Source organism: Parambassis ranga, chromosome 16, assembly GCF_900634625.1.
Source record: "Parambassis ranga chromosome 16, fParRan2.1, whole genome shotgun sequence".
NCBI lineage: Eukaryota > Metazoa > Chordata > Actinopteri > Ambassidae > Parambassis > Parambassis ranga.
In genome coordinates, this window is record NC_041036.1 from 1829811 (window position 1) to 1846968 (window position 17158).

Consider the following 17158-nt stretch of genomic DNA (forward strand, 5'->3'; position numbering starts at 1 on the left):
CCCCCCAAACCCCCCCCCCCCCCCCCCCCCCCCCCCACCAGTTTAAACCATACAAAACAAAAGGAAGCAATAACCTGGGCTTCACTGTAGATATGGAATTAAGGCAAAACAGCCTTATGAATAAATTCATACACTGGTCAAATCAAAGTGCTTTAAAAAGAGAGAAAGACACAGATTTACATGGAGGACAAAATAACATAAAAATAAAATAAAACACAGTATAAATTTAATTATTAAAATAGTGCAGGTAGAAAAGTTTAGAAGCCATTACTGAACAGTATAGGCAAGATTTTAACTCCGACTCGGGGAGTGTGGGGCCTGTTTGACATCATCTGGGAAGTTTTCTGGGTTTTTGCTGGAGCGCTGCTGCACCGTCTCTGGTTCTTGGGACAGCTAGCAGGCCTGTCCCACAGGTCCTCGGGGACTGAGAAGGCTGCCAAGAGGGTGCCTGGTACGATTAAGGTAGAAGGAGAAGAGTTATATAGCTCAGCTTACATGTCATGCAGTTTAACTCTTTAAAGTCATTGTGAATTCTTTCTGTGGAGGATACATCTGGTCATGTGACATTTATTGATATATTGTGAAATATTCAGACTATGGAGTAGACATATGTGTGTGAGTGCCGTGTGGGACTGCCACCACTTCACTTGATCACTAATGATAAAGTAACAAGTAATAATGTCTGTAAGACAAACTCTGTTTTGCAGTGCAGGGTTTTTAGAATATAAATAAACAGCCCATAAATTATGCTTTAATAAAGTGGCATAAATGTATTTTATGATTGTTTGCATATCATTATTCATATTAGATGTTAATCAGCAGTTTTGCAAAGCAGACTGATGCAAACAGTGGAGATATTTCTGCATGTGATTATTATCAGTGTTAGTTTGAACAACGAATCAAACTGCACATTAGGCTATAGTTTGTTTCTATTTTTATTCCTCATGACTGTATAATTATTATGTTTATTCAAGTTACTTATTCGCACTACACAAAAAACTGAAAGAACATAAAATAGTATATATTAAAATAAAATAAAATGTAAATAAATCTGGCTATTATTGATTATTATGTGAGTAATGCAGCATCAGAAGTGAAAGTTTCGTTTTATAATAAACCCTTACTGTGGTTCGCTCGTTATCCACACTGCTGTGTCCCCGGCTCGTGGAAGGAGTTTTAGCCGTGGGTTGTAAAACGCATCGAGGCAGCGAACAACCACACAACCCGGAAAAGTTGTGACAAACGGCGGATCTGTGTGTAAATGCTTCGATACTACAGGCTCCAACAAACCGTTATATTGGTTCCGTTACTGTCTCCACCTTTGCTGTGGTTCCGATGTGCGCCGGGTACATTTTGAAGCGTACCTATCATGGTGAAACTCCTTCCGTGTAGCTGGGTATTGTAGTTCTTTTCACCATACGCTTCCAGTTTCGTCTTTGGTTATGAAACTATAATACCCATAATTCCTTGCGTCACTTGTGTTGACATATGCCGGTAGAGTACACATCACGCACACACACACACCACACGCCTGTGACTTTATCAGGCGCTTTGGGAGGTACTGTAGTTAAAATGTACATGCATGTTGTGAATGTTGCTTCTTCACTTTGTCTTGTGGCGTCTTATATTCAGCGGGTAACGCATTAACCATGCTAACACGGCTAGGGAAGTGCAGTTTAGCCTGACAAGCTAGGACTAGCTAGCTAGCATCACACTCTACACGTCAGTTAATATTTTGTTTAAAACTCGTAAAAGTGGCGTGACATAGTAAAACGACTCTGAAATATAAAAGCTGTTTATAACACGTAGCTTCCGGTGCGTATCCTGTTTGTTTTATTGAGTGACAAGTTGGTTGAGGAGCTAAATACATATTTGTATGTCACTAGCAACACATTAAGAGTTAAACTAGCAGTAAAACCAATCTTCAGATCAATCTTCTGTTTCAGGGGACACTCTCCACCACCCGGGCATTACGTCCTTAAAAAGTTGATCTCACAGTTATCCCAGTTATTCTATTTTGCACTGTAAAACACAGTAAAACTGCAGTCAAACATTTGTTGACTTTCAGGATGTTCACTTTGGAGACAGGACATATTTCAATGTTTTAAAGTCATTGTCATCATTAAGTATGAATCAGTATCACTTGTGCGGTAGATATTTTGTGTTGAGTGTTTTCATATTTTGAATTCTTCAGTACTTTTACTTACTTTAAGTAAAGTCCCATTTTGTGAATAAATCAATATTGTCTTATTTATCTAAATATTTAAACAGTACTATTACTTTTAGTGTGGCTGCTCTCTGGCTATTAAAAAGTATAAACAGGAGAAAAGAAGACAAGACACCAATAGCATTAAATAAAACAAGTACCAGCCAAAGAGCAGCAGCATAAATAAAAAATGAAAACAGCATCAGAATCTAACTGTAATGTCAATATTGTATCATTAAGTAATTATTTTGTGAGACGTTCAGTTTTTCTGTGTGCTCACAGTTGCTATTCTGAAAGAGGGGAATGTTTGTAGTAGTTCTTCTTTATTTAAACAGTTTTTTAATAGTTTTTCTATTAACAGGAGAAGTGCTATCTGATTGAGAACCTTTCCTACCACGACTGTTGAGTTTACTGTTTTTATGTGTCCTTCACAGACGTCTGAAGAACCGCAGATCCAGCAGATCCAGGAGAGTGAAGGGGGAGGGCCATGTCTCCTCCTCGGCTCACCGGTGCACTGCGCTCCTTCTCTAATGTAACCAAGAAGGAAGACTATACTGAACAGGTCTATGATCTGAAGGTGAGGTGTGATTGTAAAGGATTCTCTGATTAGTCCAAATAGGAGGTGTAGCATAAGTACTGATCCACTAAAGCAAAACAAAAAACATCTCATGATCTGAGACATCACAACACACAACATGCCACAATAAAAGCCTTGATTCTGCATTATGGCACCAGGCTGTAAAAGTTTAGTTTTGTGTTTTAACATGACTCATGTTTTGCTGCCAGCCTAAAGTGGCCATCAGAGAAACTGTCGGCTCATGTGGCAGCACCACACGTTGCTGCTTGATGTCAGTGTGATGACAGCCAAAAAAACAAACAAACAAAAACACACGCACCAAATATTTATTATTCATTTTATTCTTAGTCTTCAAAACATTAATGAGCCTGGGGAGACGTGGGTGTAAACTTTACTGTATTACCTGTACTATTGATATATATCTATACATATTTCCTATATATACTGTTTTAGGGTTGGTATCTAAAAATAGCAAACACAAAAACACACCTATACACAGTAGAATGGTTTTAATAAGCTATTCTTTATTAAAGTCATTTTGTGTCTCACATCCATTTTGTTTTTCTGAGACCTAAAATAATATTTGGAGCAGCTTCCAAATGTTCACTCTTACCTGGCTCAGCTCTAGTTAAATCCTCTAAGCAGTGTTTCTGTAGGGAAAAGATGGCTGGAGTCACCACCATGAGATTATCTCTCTGCTGGAGTTTAAATGCTTAGTTTTAGAAGACACAGAGATGCTGATTGTAATGGATCATTGTGTTAATGCTTCTCCTGACCTCCGAGCCTGAACTGTCAGACCTGCTTAGATTTAATACCTCACTCCTCTAATGAGAAAGGCCTTTTGAAGACAAAAACGCCCACCAGCTCGACTTCTACAAAACTGCTGCGGATGCATGTGTGACTACAATGCTAAACGCACACGAGATTTACATCATTTCATCATCTGTGTTTTGACACATGTATCAAAGCCATCTAAAGTGGGAAATTAGAGCTCCTTGTCATTATTCTAGCAGCGAGTGGTGTTACTGTTGTCGTTAAAATGTAATTTTTTTCCCCTCATAATTCATGCTAGGCCAAGCGTTTGAAGAGACAGGAGTGGTTTGCCAGAGAGGGCCTGACATGGCAGAAGATTGTCCATTTCTGCTCCGAGCATCAGGACAAAGCGAAGCAGCAAGCTGCCAGTCAGGAACTGAAGGGCCTCCTCCTGGCAGCCAAACAGATTGGTAATTAACTCCTCAGCCATAAATCCTTTGTCGTGTTTTTCAATTTATTTTCATGTGTTTGTGTGTGTGTGTGTGTGTGTGTGGGGGGGGGGGGGTCGCACAGATTATGACATAATTATGATTATGACAATGTTTCTCATTTTCTGGCTTTTTAAAGATCACGATTCAAATTCAGCGTGAGTTTAAAGAAAAGAAAAAAAAAACCACTTTGTCTGGGTGTAATGAATAATCCGTTTAAAGGAGTGAATTTATGAGCAAAAAAAATTGGATGTTCTCTGTGCATCTGTCTTGTTTTGTAGTTACTGATGCACACATCTAAATTGTTGTGCTTCCTCTAGCACACCATAGCAAAGTCTGGATGCTTACAATTACATGCTGCTGCTAGGCTAACATCTGTATTTTCTTGTTGTCAAATCTAATTGCAAAGTATAATTTAATCTGCTCATCTAAATCCAATGCAGGCATAATTCCTGCTCATGAGGCCATGTGATTTTTTTTTTTAGTTTTGTTTTTAAAAGCGGGGCTTTAAACTCTCATGGAACATCCAATTGTTTTTCTTATAAATTGACATCTTTAAACTGTAAATCTGAATTACGGCTCGAGGGAAAAGCATGATGCATAATGAGGTGTAGGAAACGGCCCCAGCTATTCCAACCTGATGAGTCGATTATTAAGCGCTCTCATCTAAACCTCTGTTTAGTTTCCTTTTCAGTGTTTCTGCTTCTCATTCTCGTCTGTGTTTGTTGTTGTGATGCTCTCGCTGCCTCGTGTGTTGAACCTCCCCTCAACCTGTGTGACTGGATCCACATAAAAAAAAAGTTGCTGTTAAGCACACTCTGAAAGGATGAAAGCAACCATTCTGCTCGGCTACGTGCAGCCGCACGTCTGTGATGCTTTTAGACCATTTTAATTGGTTTAAATCCTTTTCATCTGTTTTCACTCCCCTCTCTCCAACCATCTTCACTCTATTCTCTTTCTGTCTCTGTCATTTTTTCCCCTCTAATTGGACTATTACTCTGTATTCCTTTTTTGTTAAGTGCAGGTCTGGTTAAGCATGAATTGTTTGGAATATTATTTAAATGAGGTGCAGGAAACTTACACAGTGAGCTTGTGATTTAGCCTTTACTGCTCAGAGAGTAGGCTGATTCTTTTCTGGAGCTATGAATTGTGCGGCGCTCAGATTTAATGGCCATATATAAAACAGCACTACTATCGAGGTACCACTAATGATAATAGAAAGGGTGAAGGTGATTGTTGCAGCAATCCTAATAATCATCGTCATTAAAAAGATGACCAGTACATCAATTTTAATTGTCCCTTTAGATGGAATTTCTCATTTCTGCTCCAATCAGGGCCAGAATCTGTCATTAAGCAGGGAGGGGTTCACAGCTATGAGGGCACCCAGTCACTGCAGGTTTATTCCATCTTTACTATGGCTTTTGACAATGTAATATTCATTATAATTCTTTTTTTATTCATGATATGGCCTGGAGGTTAACCCTACCCCATCTGAGTTATGGTGTGTGTGTGTGTGTTCTGTCATCGCCCATCTGTTATGTATGTATTAATTAATCGATTGCTTAATTAATGTCTTCAAACTTCAGAACCCCTCATCATAGGGTGTTCCATCTACCTTACTCCTGTGCATGGACTTTCTGAAAATGCATGCTAACATGTTAAGTTGGACCTCATTCATGTTTATATTTCCACAGAGGACTACAGAGTGTTGCCTCATTATTTTGCATGTTGTAGCAGTAATACATTCTTCTTCCTCTTCCTCCTCTTCTTCAACTTTCTTGTTTAATGGTAGCTAGCAGTTTTTAAGTGCTTTACTGCTACCTTTAGGGCTGCAAGGAGTAATCGAGTACTCGAGTAATATTGGAGGGTAAAATGCATCGACAACTAGTACTAGTACTCTAGTACTAGTACTCAATGACTCGTTAGTGATGTCATCGGGGATAATTCTCTCGTGGCGTAGCGGGATGATCAGCATTTTGGGCGCAAGAGGCCCTGGGTTCGAAACGCAGGTGAGCCGTTCACACACACACCGCACGGTTTTAGCACGGGCATGGAGGCGGTTGTGGGCTGAAGCAATGACACTGCAGCGGTCCAAAGCAGGTATCCACCTGCTGCTAGATTCAGCCGTATCTATGGAAAAACTATGACATTTACGTGTGATTCGAGTACTCGAGTAATCGCAAAAATAACCGGCGAGTATCAAGATACTCGTTTGTTGCAGCCCTAGCTACCTTGTGATGCTGCCGTATCACTTTTGAGACAAAATGGTCTTTTACTATTCGACATATATAATATAAAGTCATGACCCATCTCTTTTTGCGTCATATATCTTCCACACTGGTAAAAACGGTCCTGTAATTTACAGTAGTCATAGATTTATGTACTTGCCAACTTCCCACCAGTAAGCAAATCATCTAAATAGGCTTTGTGCATATTTTTGTATCATGACATGAAATTGTAAATGTGCTTTGTTTTCATTAACAGTGGGTGCTGAAGAAGGTCAGGAGGCCATCGAAAGCGCCGCCGTCTTTCTCTTTGAGACTTTCCACAACAAAGACCATGTGGGCACAGAGGAGACCCGTGCCATTAAACAGATGTTCGGCCCCTTCCCGTCGTCTGCAGCTGAAACTTCCTGTGCCTGTGTGTCTCGACTGGTGGCTCCTCTGGATAATGTACGAGTCGAAGACTTCATCCAGACCCAGAGCTCTCGTCACAACCCTCAAAAAGGCCCTACGTTCGGACGCAACATCGCCTTCTCATATGATTTCTACACACTAGACCCGCTGGAGGACCTGCCCTGCTCTGGCGTCCAAGATAAAAATGTGAACTTGTACTTAGTAAACTCTCTGAGTGGGAAGAAAGTCAGTAGTGAAGAGGATGTGCCCAGCTCAGAAAAATCTCTGAGCGCTGGTGATGGATCTGTCCTTCGAACTGAAGTAGAGCGGTATCTGAACAGAGGGAACCCCGTCCTCTCCAACCCAGAAGAGCTGTGCTCCTCCCTGTTTGAGATGTTGGCCTCGCACAGGAGCAACGATGAGCTGCAGAACGAGGTGTGTGTGGCAGATAATTAAAAATTAATGATGGCATTAATTAGAATCACCAAGCCAACAGTTTTAACTCTTTCCAGTCAGATAATCCCATTCTTAAAGACTCATTTGAACCTGTAGTATCTCATCAGCATTATGGTGTAGCTGTGACGTACAGATTGACCGGTCCCCATCAAAGATCTATGAGGAGCTATTGATTGGATAACCTTGACCTTCAAGAAGCCTTTGGTGTTTGTTCCTGATTCTGGGCTTATCATGTCCTGGCTGGGAGACCAAGTCACACTTGGCCTTTACCTCTAGACCTTTTTAGACATTTCCAACTTCCTGCATGGGCTTGACCTTCATTGGCAGTAAAGGCCCTTCGGAAATATTTGACATATTCTTTTATGGATGCAAGCTGAGTTGTTCATGTTCCCAAAGAACTAAGAGGTCGAACATTAATACCGATCCTTAAGAAACCTAATGAAATGGGGGCCTTCAGCATGAGTAGGGAGATGGATTAGAGTTCAGAGTGTCGGAGATGCCACACAAAGACAGAAGGTTACTCTGCCTCCACATCTTCCTGTGTGAAGCAGAGAAAGGATGTAAAGGTCTGGGTCAGAGTGTTCTCCAACACCTTTGTTGTCTCCCTACCCCTATAGATATTTGTCATTCTTTACATTATGAATCAGAAAAATGTTCCATCATTCTGTACCTCTGCATTCTCCTCCACATTCATTCTCCGTCTCGGTCTGGCTCTTGTCCTCTTGTCCATGTATCGCTGTCTTTCCCCTCTCTTTTCTATCAATTCACCACGGAGGCAGAGTTGTACAACTTCAGCTGGTTACAGTTGGTTCCAATGTTTCTCACGTAGTTGACATTTGGAAGCAAACTCTCCCACTGACATCTTTAGATGTAGAAAGCTGTGTGTGTGTGTGTGAGTGAGAGAGAGAGAATGGGAGAGAAAGGGAGAGAGGGCACCTGCAGGCTCTCTATGCACCTACCTCTGTGTGACTCCAAAGTCAACAGTAAAGTTTAAAGGCTCTGCACTCAGTGCCATTAAAGCTAACAATGGAGAGAACCTGCTACTTATTATTTCTCACAGGTGACCCTGGATTGCTGACATTTTCTGCTAGTTGCTAAGCCTGGGAGGGGAGCAGAGAAATAGAAAGCCATTTGGCTATACATCAGTTGGTTGTGAAGGTAGTTTTAACATTGTAGGTTCTGTAGTGTGATGGATTCCTTCCTTTTTATACAGATTTTTCCAGTAAGCATGCTAATTAGCTAGCCACAGCTCGTATCTTTGCATAGTACCACTTTGCAACACGAGGTCAGCAGTGTAACATCTATGTCACCCATATCCAGACTAGGATGGAAACTTTCCCGGCTATAAAAGGAGGGCGCTTCCACAAAAATGTAAAATTATCAGTACATAAACGGTGCAGGCAGACAGCAGCCAACTGTAAAAAGTTTGCAAAGTGTTGCCTTGTCCCAGGCCACTAATAGTCTTTCCTGCAATATGTTAAAAAGGCAATTAAAATCCAGTTTTGTGCTCAGATATCATTTACTCTGATGTGAATAATTATGTTTAATGCAGCAGAGTGGGTATTCATAATGTGAGGGATGTGTGCTGTTACGTCCTAAGACTTCAGCCCCATGGAAGTACATGGAGTTTTAGCAGTTTTATTCCTCACATGTCTCATAATGAAGTCAATTATTAGTGAGGATAATGGCTGCAGTGATAGCAGGACTCAGCCCCTGGAGGGGGGGGGGGCTGACGGGCACCTTGAAGAACTGTGTGGCATTTTTTTTAAAGCCTGAAACGGACAATGTAGCCCTGAAATGGGTTTTATTGGTTGTTGTTCTTATGTCAACTATTCTGACAATTGGATATCTGACATGCAGCAGGTCATAATTGCAGCAGAGACGTTTAATTTGACTTGAGAGGGAATATTTGGCACAGTGCCTCTCTGTCATTGCTTAGGCTAAAGTGCTCCCACTCAGCAAAGGTCTTCAAGGTACTTTAAAAATATGTAAACAAACTTACAAACAACAAGTTTTTCACATCAGGCCTGCAGTTAAATACAAATAAGAATAATTCTTAGTGGAGATTATTTAGATTTTTACAGAATCCTGTTACTGCAAACAATTAATTTTTGAAAGATTTTTTATATGTACATATGATGTATTGAATGCCATTCTTTATATTGTGTGCTAAAGTTAAAGGCTTAGGACATGTATTATTCCTGGTTAATACATGTACTGATGATCAGCACCCAGTGCCGACTCCTTTCCAGTAAAGCTTTAGATGTTCCATTTACCAGCTGAAAAATCGAGAAAGCAAGGCCGAACAGGAAGTAGTAAAGGACACAGTCATTTCCACCACGGACCTGTAGCCTTGCAGATGTTAGAGTTATTACACAGTTAATGCTTTAGAACCGGGCCTGCCTGTAGGATGGCCACTGCACAGAATCCATCTGAAGGAGAGGAGAGTCTGCCTCTCAGTCCCTGAGGAGCCCACACCTAATCAGTCAACTCCAAGGGCAGAATTCATGTGAGTTCATAAAAAAAAATCCCTTTGAGCAGGTGAAACCTCACTTCACCAACACCTCCCACTCACACTACACTTAACTCTAATAAAACACAGACATTCACAGGGACCAATAGAAGTTTAGAACTGATATAAAAGAGACCGCAGAGGGAAACAAAGTTGAAGTCGACAAAGATGATAGGTAACCCGACATCAAAGTGCATCTGTTGTTTTAGTTCCCTGCTGAGCTGACTATTGCCTTCCCCAGAGAGCAAAGACTGAAAGAGCACGTAGTCCCTCCATCCCGAAACTAATCCTTGAAGCAGAAGGGGGAAAGAATACTGCATTGTTTTACAGGATCAAATTGCATTCCCCGGGCCTCCCCGTCTGCTATTTTCCAATTAGAAAGCACAGCCTTTATCATCTCTTCTTCTTCACCCTCACAGTGATGACTGTCTGTGCTGCTTTTTTTCCCGGGCTATTCTTTTAATCTACCTTGAAGGAAACATGTTGCTGTTTTACATAATCCTTGACTGGAGGTAGAATTTTTGATGATATCGCTGGCATGCCCTGAAGGCCTTCTTTTCTTTGTGTTTTTTTATGTATTTATAACAGTTTATGTCTTAACTTGTGGAACAGTTTGCATGTGTTGCCATCTTGACCATGACAAGACTTTAGTTTTTTTATCTCCTGTGATGTTTCTATTGCTTTAGGTTTATTTTTCACTGCAGTATAAAGGTCCAGTACCTCTATATAAACACTGCAATCATGGCTGGATGCACATTTCTCCCCATGTTGCTGTTACCAGGAGTGGTGCAATGGTTGTAAGAGGAACATGGTGCATTCAAATGCCATCAGAAAGTCGGATTCTTTGTGCCAGTTTAACTAACCTGCCTGTAGGATTTTAGGTTTTGCTGGTTAGATAAAATAAAATAATGTACGCTCCTGCTGTGTACAGGATTCTGTTGTTTCTTTTCTTTCACCTGCTAAGTGCCAGGTGGCTATGATTAGGGGGGGCTAAGCGGCAGAGCGTATCCTGTACCAGGGGATGGTAATTACCAGGTGTTCAGTGTTGGCAGTAGCAGCAGTTTTGGGGAGCCATAGAACACGTATACAGGTTTAGGTATGTTTGCAGCTCTTCTTGGTGTTTGTAGCGACTTGATTTATCTTTTTGTCCTCTCCCTCTAGCTGTTTGAGCTGCTGGGCCCAGAGGGGCTAGAGATGAGCTCCACTCTCCTCCAGCGAAGGGCGTCCATCGTCGACTCCCTCCTCTCCATCCCGCCAGATAGGACTGGCTACCCACCAGGTGAGACAGCCCCCATGGCAACCAGGTCATCTCCATGGTAACACAGCCCACCCTCTACTGAGGGAGTGGAGTCACATCTGTCATGTCACATCAGACAAGAGCAGTTCATTCACCTGACAATTACAGTGTGTATCATCTGCTGGTGGGATGAGTGCAGGGTGTAATGATGAATCAGGGCTCATTAGAAGTCGACTGTTATTTTACCCTTCTCTCTGCCAATCCATTTTAAGATACTACCATGACCAAAACAAAGTCATCAAGAATCTTTATCTCAGCAGTGGTTTGATGTTGTAATCAGAAGACATTTTTCCACATCTGAAGAGCCTGGAGAAGATTACACTCCGCCCCCTCTGCTCTGGCTTTTCTAGATAAGACCTGCTGTTATTGTGTCTATGATTAGAGACTGTGATGAGTCAGATTTAATGCGGACACATGTGCTAAGATCATGTGCACATGAGATTGGATATTATCTGTCAGTGTCCTGTGATTTAACACAATCTATGCCAAGTGCTATGGTTGGTTATTTTTGATCAAATGTTCCCATGTATTTAATTGTTGGCATGCCAGAACCTTTCTCCTGTAGTTTGGTGGGGACAGATGTGGTCAGAAATACTATGTATTGCTATATCTTTGGACTGGCTAATTTGACACTTAACCCTTGAGAGCCCCCTCATTCTCTGGGGGCGCTGAGGGATAATTGTTGCTTCAGGTGTGAGAGGTCCAAGGTTCAGATCCCCGATGAGCGCCCATTTGTTGTGTTCCCATGACAACCATATTCAACACTTTGGTCAACACACTCCAGTTCCAATGGATAGAGCAACTGAAACACTATTACCTAAAGAGTGGCCCTTCACTTCAACTTAGGTCTTTATTACTTCTTTCATGTTGTCTACCAGGAAAGATGAAGACCAGGCCATAATCTCCTGCGTGCTATCAGAGAAATAATAGATTACCATCGCCACACTAATGGAGAAAATGCCTGACTTGGTCCTGCTTAAGGCCCCAGGCTACAGTGTGGAAGTGTGGACTAGACTTACACTGGGCTTTGCTGTAGTTATCTGGCTCTGCTGGCAGCTTAAACTTGAGTTCGTAGATTGTCTTTTAGGAGGCTTGGCAGTGAGCTGTAGTACTGCAGCCTTCTTAGGAAATGTACCTGCCTTCCATGCTGTGTTGTGGTCTCAACCACTTGCCGCCATTTCCCTCCTTAATGTGCAGGTTGGAGCTGTGTGTAGCTGAAGATGTCTGTATGGATAATTTATCACTGCCAAAGCTGTGTCCTGATCCATATGCAAGTTAGGCATCAAAGAGCAGCAGAAGATTAGAAGAGAGAGCTCCTGCTTTGTCAGTATAATCCCTGCGACTATTTTAAGTCAGGCAGACTCATCCTTTAAAGGCATCTCTTGGAGTCATTTGAAATTCACAGGTCCTAAATATAGATTTTAATGCTAGGTGTGACACAGTGTGTTAATTAATGCACACTAGTAACGCCATGTTTTCATTTAGCTGGTAAACTAATTGATGCATAAGTCTCATGCTGTATTAGACACTGTTAGAGAGTGGCTCCATTAAACACTGTCTAATATAGCAACTAAACTCCCAAATGTTGACAAATTAGTTGCTCAACAATAAGCTAATTATCTGGAATAATTTCTTCATCTACTGATCAAATACAATGTTCAATGGTTAATTCTCATTTGCATGCAAATAGCAGCTTCACAAACCAGACATGTTCAGCTTTTGTTTCCACGGCAACCTAACTTTGTCTTCTTTGTGAAGCTGCAGACCATCATAGTTTAGATTACTGACTGATTCATCACAGCGTCACAGAGTTGATAGTCACACAGTGACAGTCTCACTATATCAAATCTGAGTCTGGCCCACGTCGGCAAAGTTCTGCTCGATACGTGTCATCTTGCCGGGTTTATTTGGGCTACGTGCTCGTGGCTAAATAACAAAACTGGCCACACATTGTCACAGCTGAAGCTGCCTGCTTCTGGATATTAAATTAAACCAGCACATCAAATCATGTGATGTTTTTTAAATTGCTCAGCAAAACATGTTTCAGAAAATATAGGAGGTGAAAAATATGTGTTGGAATTTTTTAATTATATATATAATGGGATCTATGTGGTCCACCAGAAGGGATGTAACTTAAGCATGACCAGGAATCAGCTGGTAATCGAACCACCAACCTTATGATGGAGAATCAATTTGATTGGTTGATGTTATATTAGGATTAAGATTTACTTTATTAATCCCCGTGGGGAAATTAAGTTGTAGTAGCAGCAGCATGTCAAAGAACAATAAATACAATATACACAAGCAAAAACTCCTACACATACACGCACATGGTAGCAGAATATATACACACACATAGAAGAAGATCAAAGAGAGGATATAAACACAGTTAATGTAACTGAGCAGTTTGAAATGCACCTGTAATGATGCTTTACTCCAGGTTTGTGAGCACAGCTCTGACAGTCACAGTACAGGCGGACGGCAGGAATGACTTCCTGTACCGTTCCTTAGGGCAGCAGGAGTCTGTGGCTGAAGCTGCTTCTCAGTCTGTCCACAGTGTTGTGGAGAGGGTGGGAGGGGCTGTCCATGATGGACAGCAGTTTGGCCAGCACTCTTTCCCTCGCCACCTCCTCCAGGTTGGCGAGCTTAAAGCCAACAACAGACCCCGCCTTTTTGATGAGTTTGTCCACTCTGTTGGCGTCCTTTGCTTTAATGCCTGATCCCCAGCACACCGCAGCAAAGAAGATGGAGCTCTTTCAACAAGATTCATTTGGTCTTCACCTTTTAAACTATAAGAGTATTCCTTCGAGCAGACCAGTGTTTTGTGTTTTTACCTTTACATGTTTCGACTGCTTCCTGCAGTCTTCCTCAGAAGTCACGTGATGTTACCGGTGACGTGTCTGCCAGCTGATTTATGCAGGTTGTGGCGCCATTCTCCCACTACTCCAGGTAGTAGGGGAACAGCGCCACCTGTAGTCCGGCTTCTTCAGCACTGTGTCCCAGGTGTGGGACAGCAGTCTGGTCTCCTCAGTACAGTGTCCCAGGTGTGGGACAGTGTGAATGTCCCCTCGTCCCGCTCGTCACGTGACTTCTGAAGAAGACTGCAGGAAGCAGTCGAAACATGTAAAGGTAAAAACACAAAACACTGGTCTGATCGAAGGAATACTCTTATAGAAGATGGTGCTCGCCATGACAGACTGGTAGAACATGTAGAGCATCCTGCTGCAGACATTGGAGGACCTGAGTCTCCTCAGGAAGTACAGTCTGCTCATGCCCTTCCTGTAGACAGCTGTTGGACACCCAGAAACTTGTAAGATGAGACCACATGTCCACATCTTTCCCACTGATGCAGACTGGGGAGGGCGGGGGCTTACCCCTGCTGTAGTCCACCACCTTGTGATAATCTGATGATCCAATTACCTGCTAATAATTCACCCATAGATGTGGTTGAAGCTAACTCAAGTTTGAAATGATGTCTTTAAACTAGACAACTATCTTCCAGTAAATGTTTTGACAGCTGAGAGTAATAGATGAGCTTCTTGTAAATAAATGAATACAAACATTCGAACTAGTTGCTCTTGGATATAAGTGGAGAAATTAAAGTAGTTGTCATATATCATTGGATTAGTAATTCGATCTGACTCCTGCTTCTGTATTAGCTTCTTTCTAAAAGCATCATTAAAATCCTCTAACCTGGCACCATGCAGTTTAATGATCTGTTTCAGCATTCAGCATGAGATCACACCTCACCTGTTAACCGTGCAGAGTGTACCTAAACAATATATTTTTTTTTTTTACAATGGTCACACCCTTATGGTGTTTTTTCAATTGTTGAACTTGAGATCAGTGTCAAAAAAAGTCTCTTACCAGACAGCTTTGGAGATTAGTGTTGCCTTGACGACTGAGAGGAGAGTCAGGAGGGGTTAAAAAAAGGCTGATTAAATTTTCCACTATTTGCATGCCATCAGGAAGAGTGGGATTTAGTGGGAATGCCTGTCTCTTGCTGATTAGCTTTTTAAATTGCAGTTTGCAGCTTGGCACTTGCATGTTTATCAAAGAACAGATTCTCTTGGTGGCTCCTCTCCACGTTTCAAAGGCAGATAGAAGCACTGCTATGAAGTAGACAATTATAGAGACACACATCTGGAAAGTTTTTGGCAGATGTTAGATAAATCGGAGTAAATTTGAGGTGATTGAACAGTCACAGTTATATCTTTATGTGCTTTAATGCTTGGATTTAAATCTCATGTTTTGCTGTGCGTACATGGCAACACAAGTATGTAAACGTTTTTTTTTTTTTTGCACCAACTTATACATAACTTCTCTGTTTACTATAATGTCGCAGCTCTGTTGTAAAACTGTTGTCAAAATCAGAGCTATATCATCTAGCCTTCTCTAAAGCAGCATGGAGGCTAACCGTGAGGTGCTTGCTCAGTGGGACACTGACAGCTCCAACACTGTAGAAGTATCCTCCCATCGAGTTTGTTTTTGTGTGTACCGATGCCTTTGTCTGGGTCAGTAAGCATATTTATTTTTGTTAGGGCTGAGTAGGAAGCCGCTCCAAAATCAGATACGCAGACGGGGTGTACCTTAGCAGAAGGTTCTCTCATGAATTTTTTAAAAAAGGAAGATGATGCTAGTGTTTTCCTGGAGCCCACAATCCTAACAAAAGCTTTTTTTTCTGCTGTTCAGAGAGACAACTGTAGAAGACCACAGATGGTCTGACAAAAAGGCACTTTTTGACTGATTGACACATCATGACTGATTGACATTTGAACTAATATGTAAAGTATGTAAAGGCCTATGGAGCTGTGGAGCAGTGATTTATACATCGTTCATATTATATAATATTAATTTTTTTAATCTCAAAATCCCTGGTTTATTTCTTTTTTGTTATTTAACTTTTTGGAAAGAAAGAACAAAAAAATCAGAATACAGTACATGTTGCACTTTTTTGTACATATCTTAATGATAATCCAGATAATGTGGCAAAATAAAAGTAGACAATAAAATTATGTACATTTTTTTTATATAAAAGTCAAAGTATGGAAAGGAAAATAGAATTTATCATTTACAACATTATCTGACAGTCATTATATACTATGGTTATCAGAAAAAAGTATAAACAAGATGGATATGACCAAAAATATGAGTGAACACAGCGATAGAGATTAAAACACAATGGTGACAGATAACATAGATTGTAGATTGACATTTTGTGCATACAAGTATAGTTCGGAATGAGTTTTACCCTTTATTTTTTTATATGTTGCTATATAGGTCCCGGCCCATTTTTAGGAAAATATAAAATGTACATATTTGAAAAAGGCAGGTTCTTTAGTCCAGGTTATAACACTATAATCTGTGTTATAATCTCTTTCACTAGAACTCACCCAGAGGATGAGAGGTTAGCTGTTCTCATCTCGCTGCTTCAGCCAGCAGCTATACTAATAAAGACATATCATATCAGTATAAGTAAGATTAAAGGTCACTAAGTTAACTGTGAGACCTGCAAGTACTTCTCACATTATAATAAGATGAAACAACCTTACTGGATTCTTATAGTGAGAACACAGTGGCCTCCATAAATTCACTTTATGCATTTCTTCGTCCAAAACCGACAGGTAGAAATACACATACTGTCAATATATGAACACTTTTTTGGGATAAACATGTCATTAGTTAGTGCTAGTTGCCAGGTCTGTTACACATACATTGACAGTTCTACACATTCTGAAGGAGATGGTAAATATTTTCCATCTGTAGATGATACAGACGAGCATTGAGGGTGTTTCTGTGAATAGAGTCCTTATGAATCTTATAACGGTCACAAGGAGCTCAGTTTGAAGTGTGAAAACACCTTTAAACCATCTCGTAAACAAACACGATGTATCTTGGTGATGCCTCGCTGCAATTATAGCACCGCCATCGCTTGTGGAAATGAGAATCCTAAAGATTAGGAGGCAATCACTGTTAGAAACACATAACAAGGCATGATAGCTCCCAGAGAGAGGATGGGGGAATGGTTCAGACAGAGGAATTGGTGCATAGAGGGTGACAGGGAGTTAAAGGGGTTGGGAGTTAGAGAGGTAATGGGAGGCAGGTTAAGAGTGACAGGAAGAGGGGAGCTGTTAGAACGAAAGGGTGGCTGTGCAGCGGGCGGGTAGAGCCGCTGGACGAGATAAAGAAGAAATCATTCAGTCAATCAGCTCGGGCCACGGTGCAATCATCAGATCTCATCTGTTTTCAAGAGC

The 17158-nt window shown here is 41.1% G+C and overlaps 1 protein-coding gene across 1 annotated transcript in view; it reads left to right on the forward strand.

The window, feature by feature from the left end:
• Positions 1-1475: 1475 nt before the first annotated feature.
• Positions 1476-17158, forward strand: part of ascc3 (activating signal cointegrator 1 complex subunit 3) — a 93543-nt gene continuing 77860 nt past the window's right edge. The window contains exons 1-5 of the mRNA XM_028424792.1: positions 1476-1558; positions 2641-2783; positions 3856-4006; positions 6509-7074; positions 10769-10886. Of these exons, the coding sequence (XP_028280593.1) occupies positions 2694-2783; positions 3856-4006; positions 6509-7074; positions 10769-10886 (925 nt within the window). The 5' untranslated portion in view covers positions 1476-1558; positions 2641-2693. The remainder of the gene's footprint in view (positions 1559-2640; positions 2784-3855; positions 4007-6508; positions 7075-10768; positions 10887-17158) is intronic.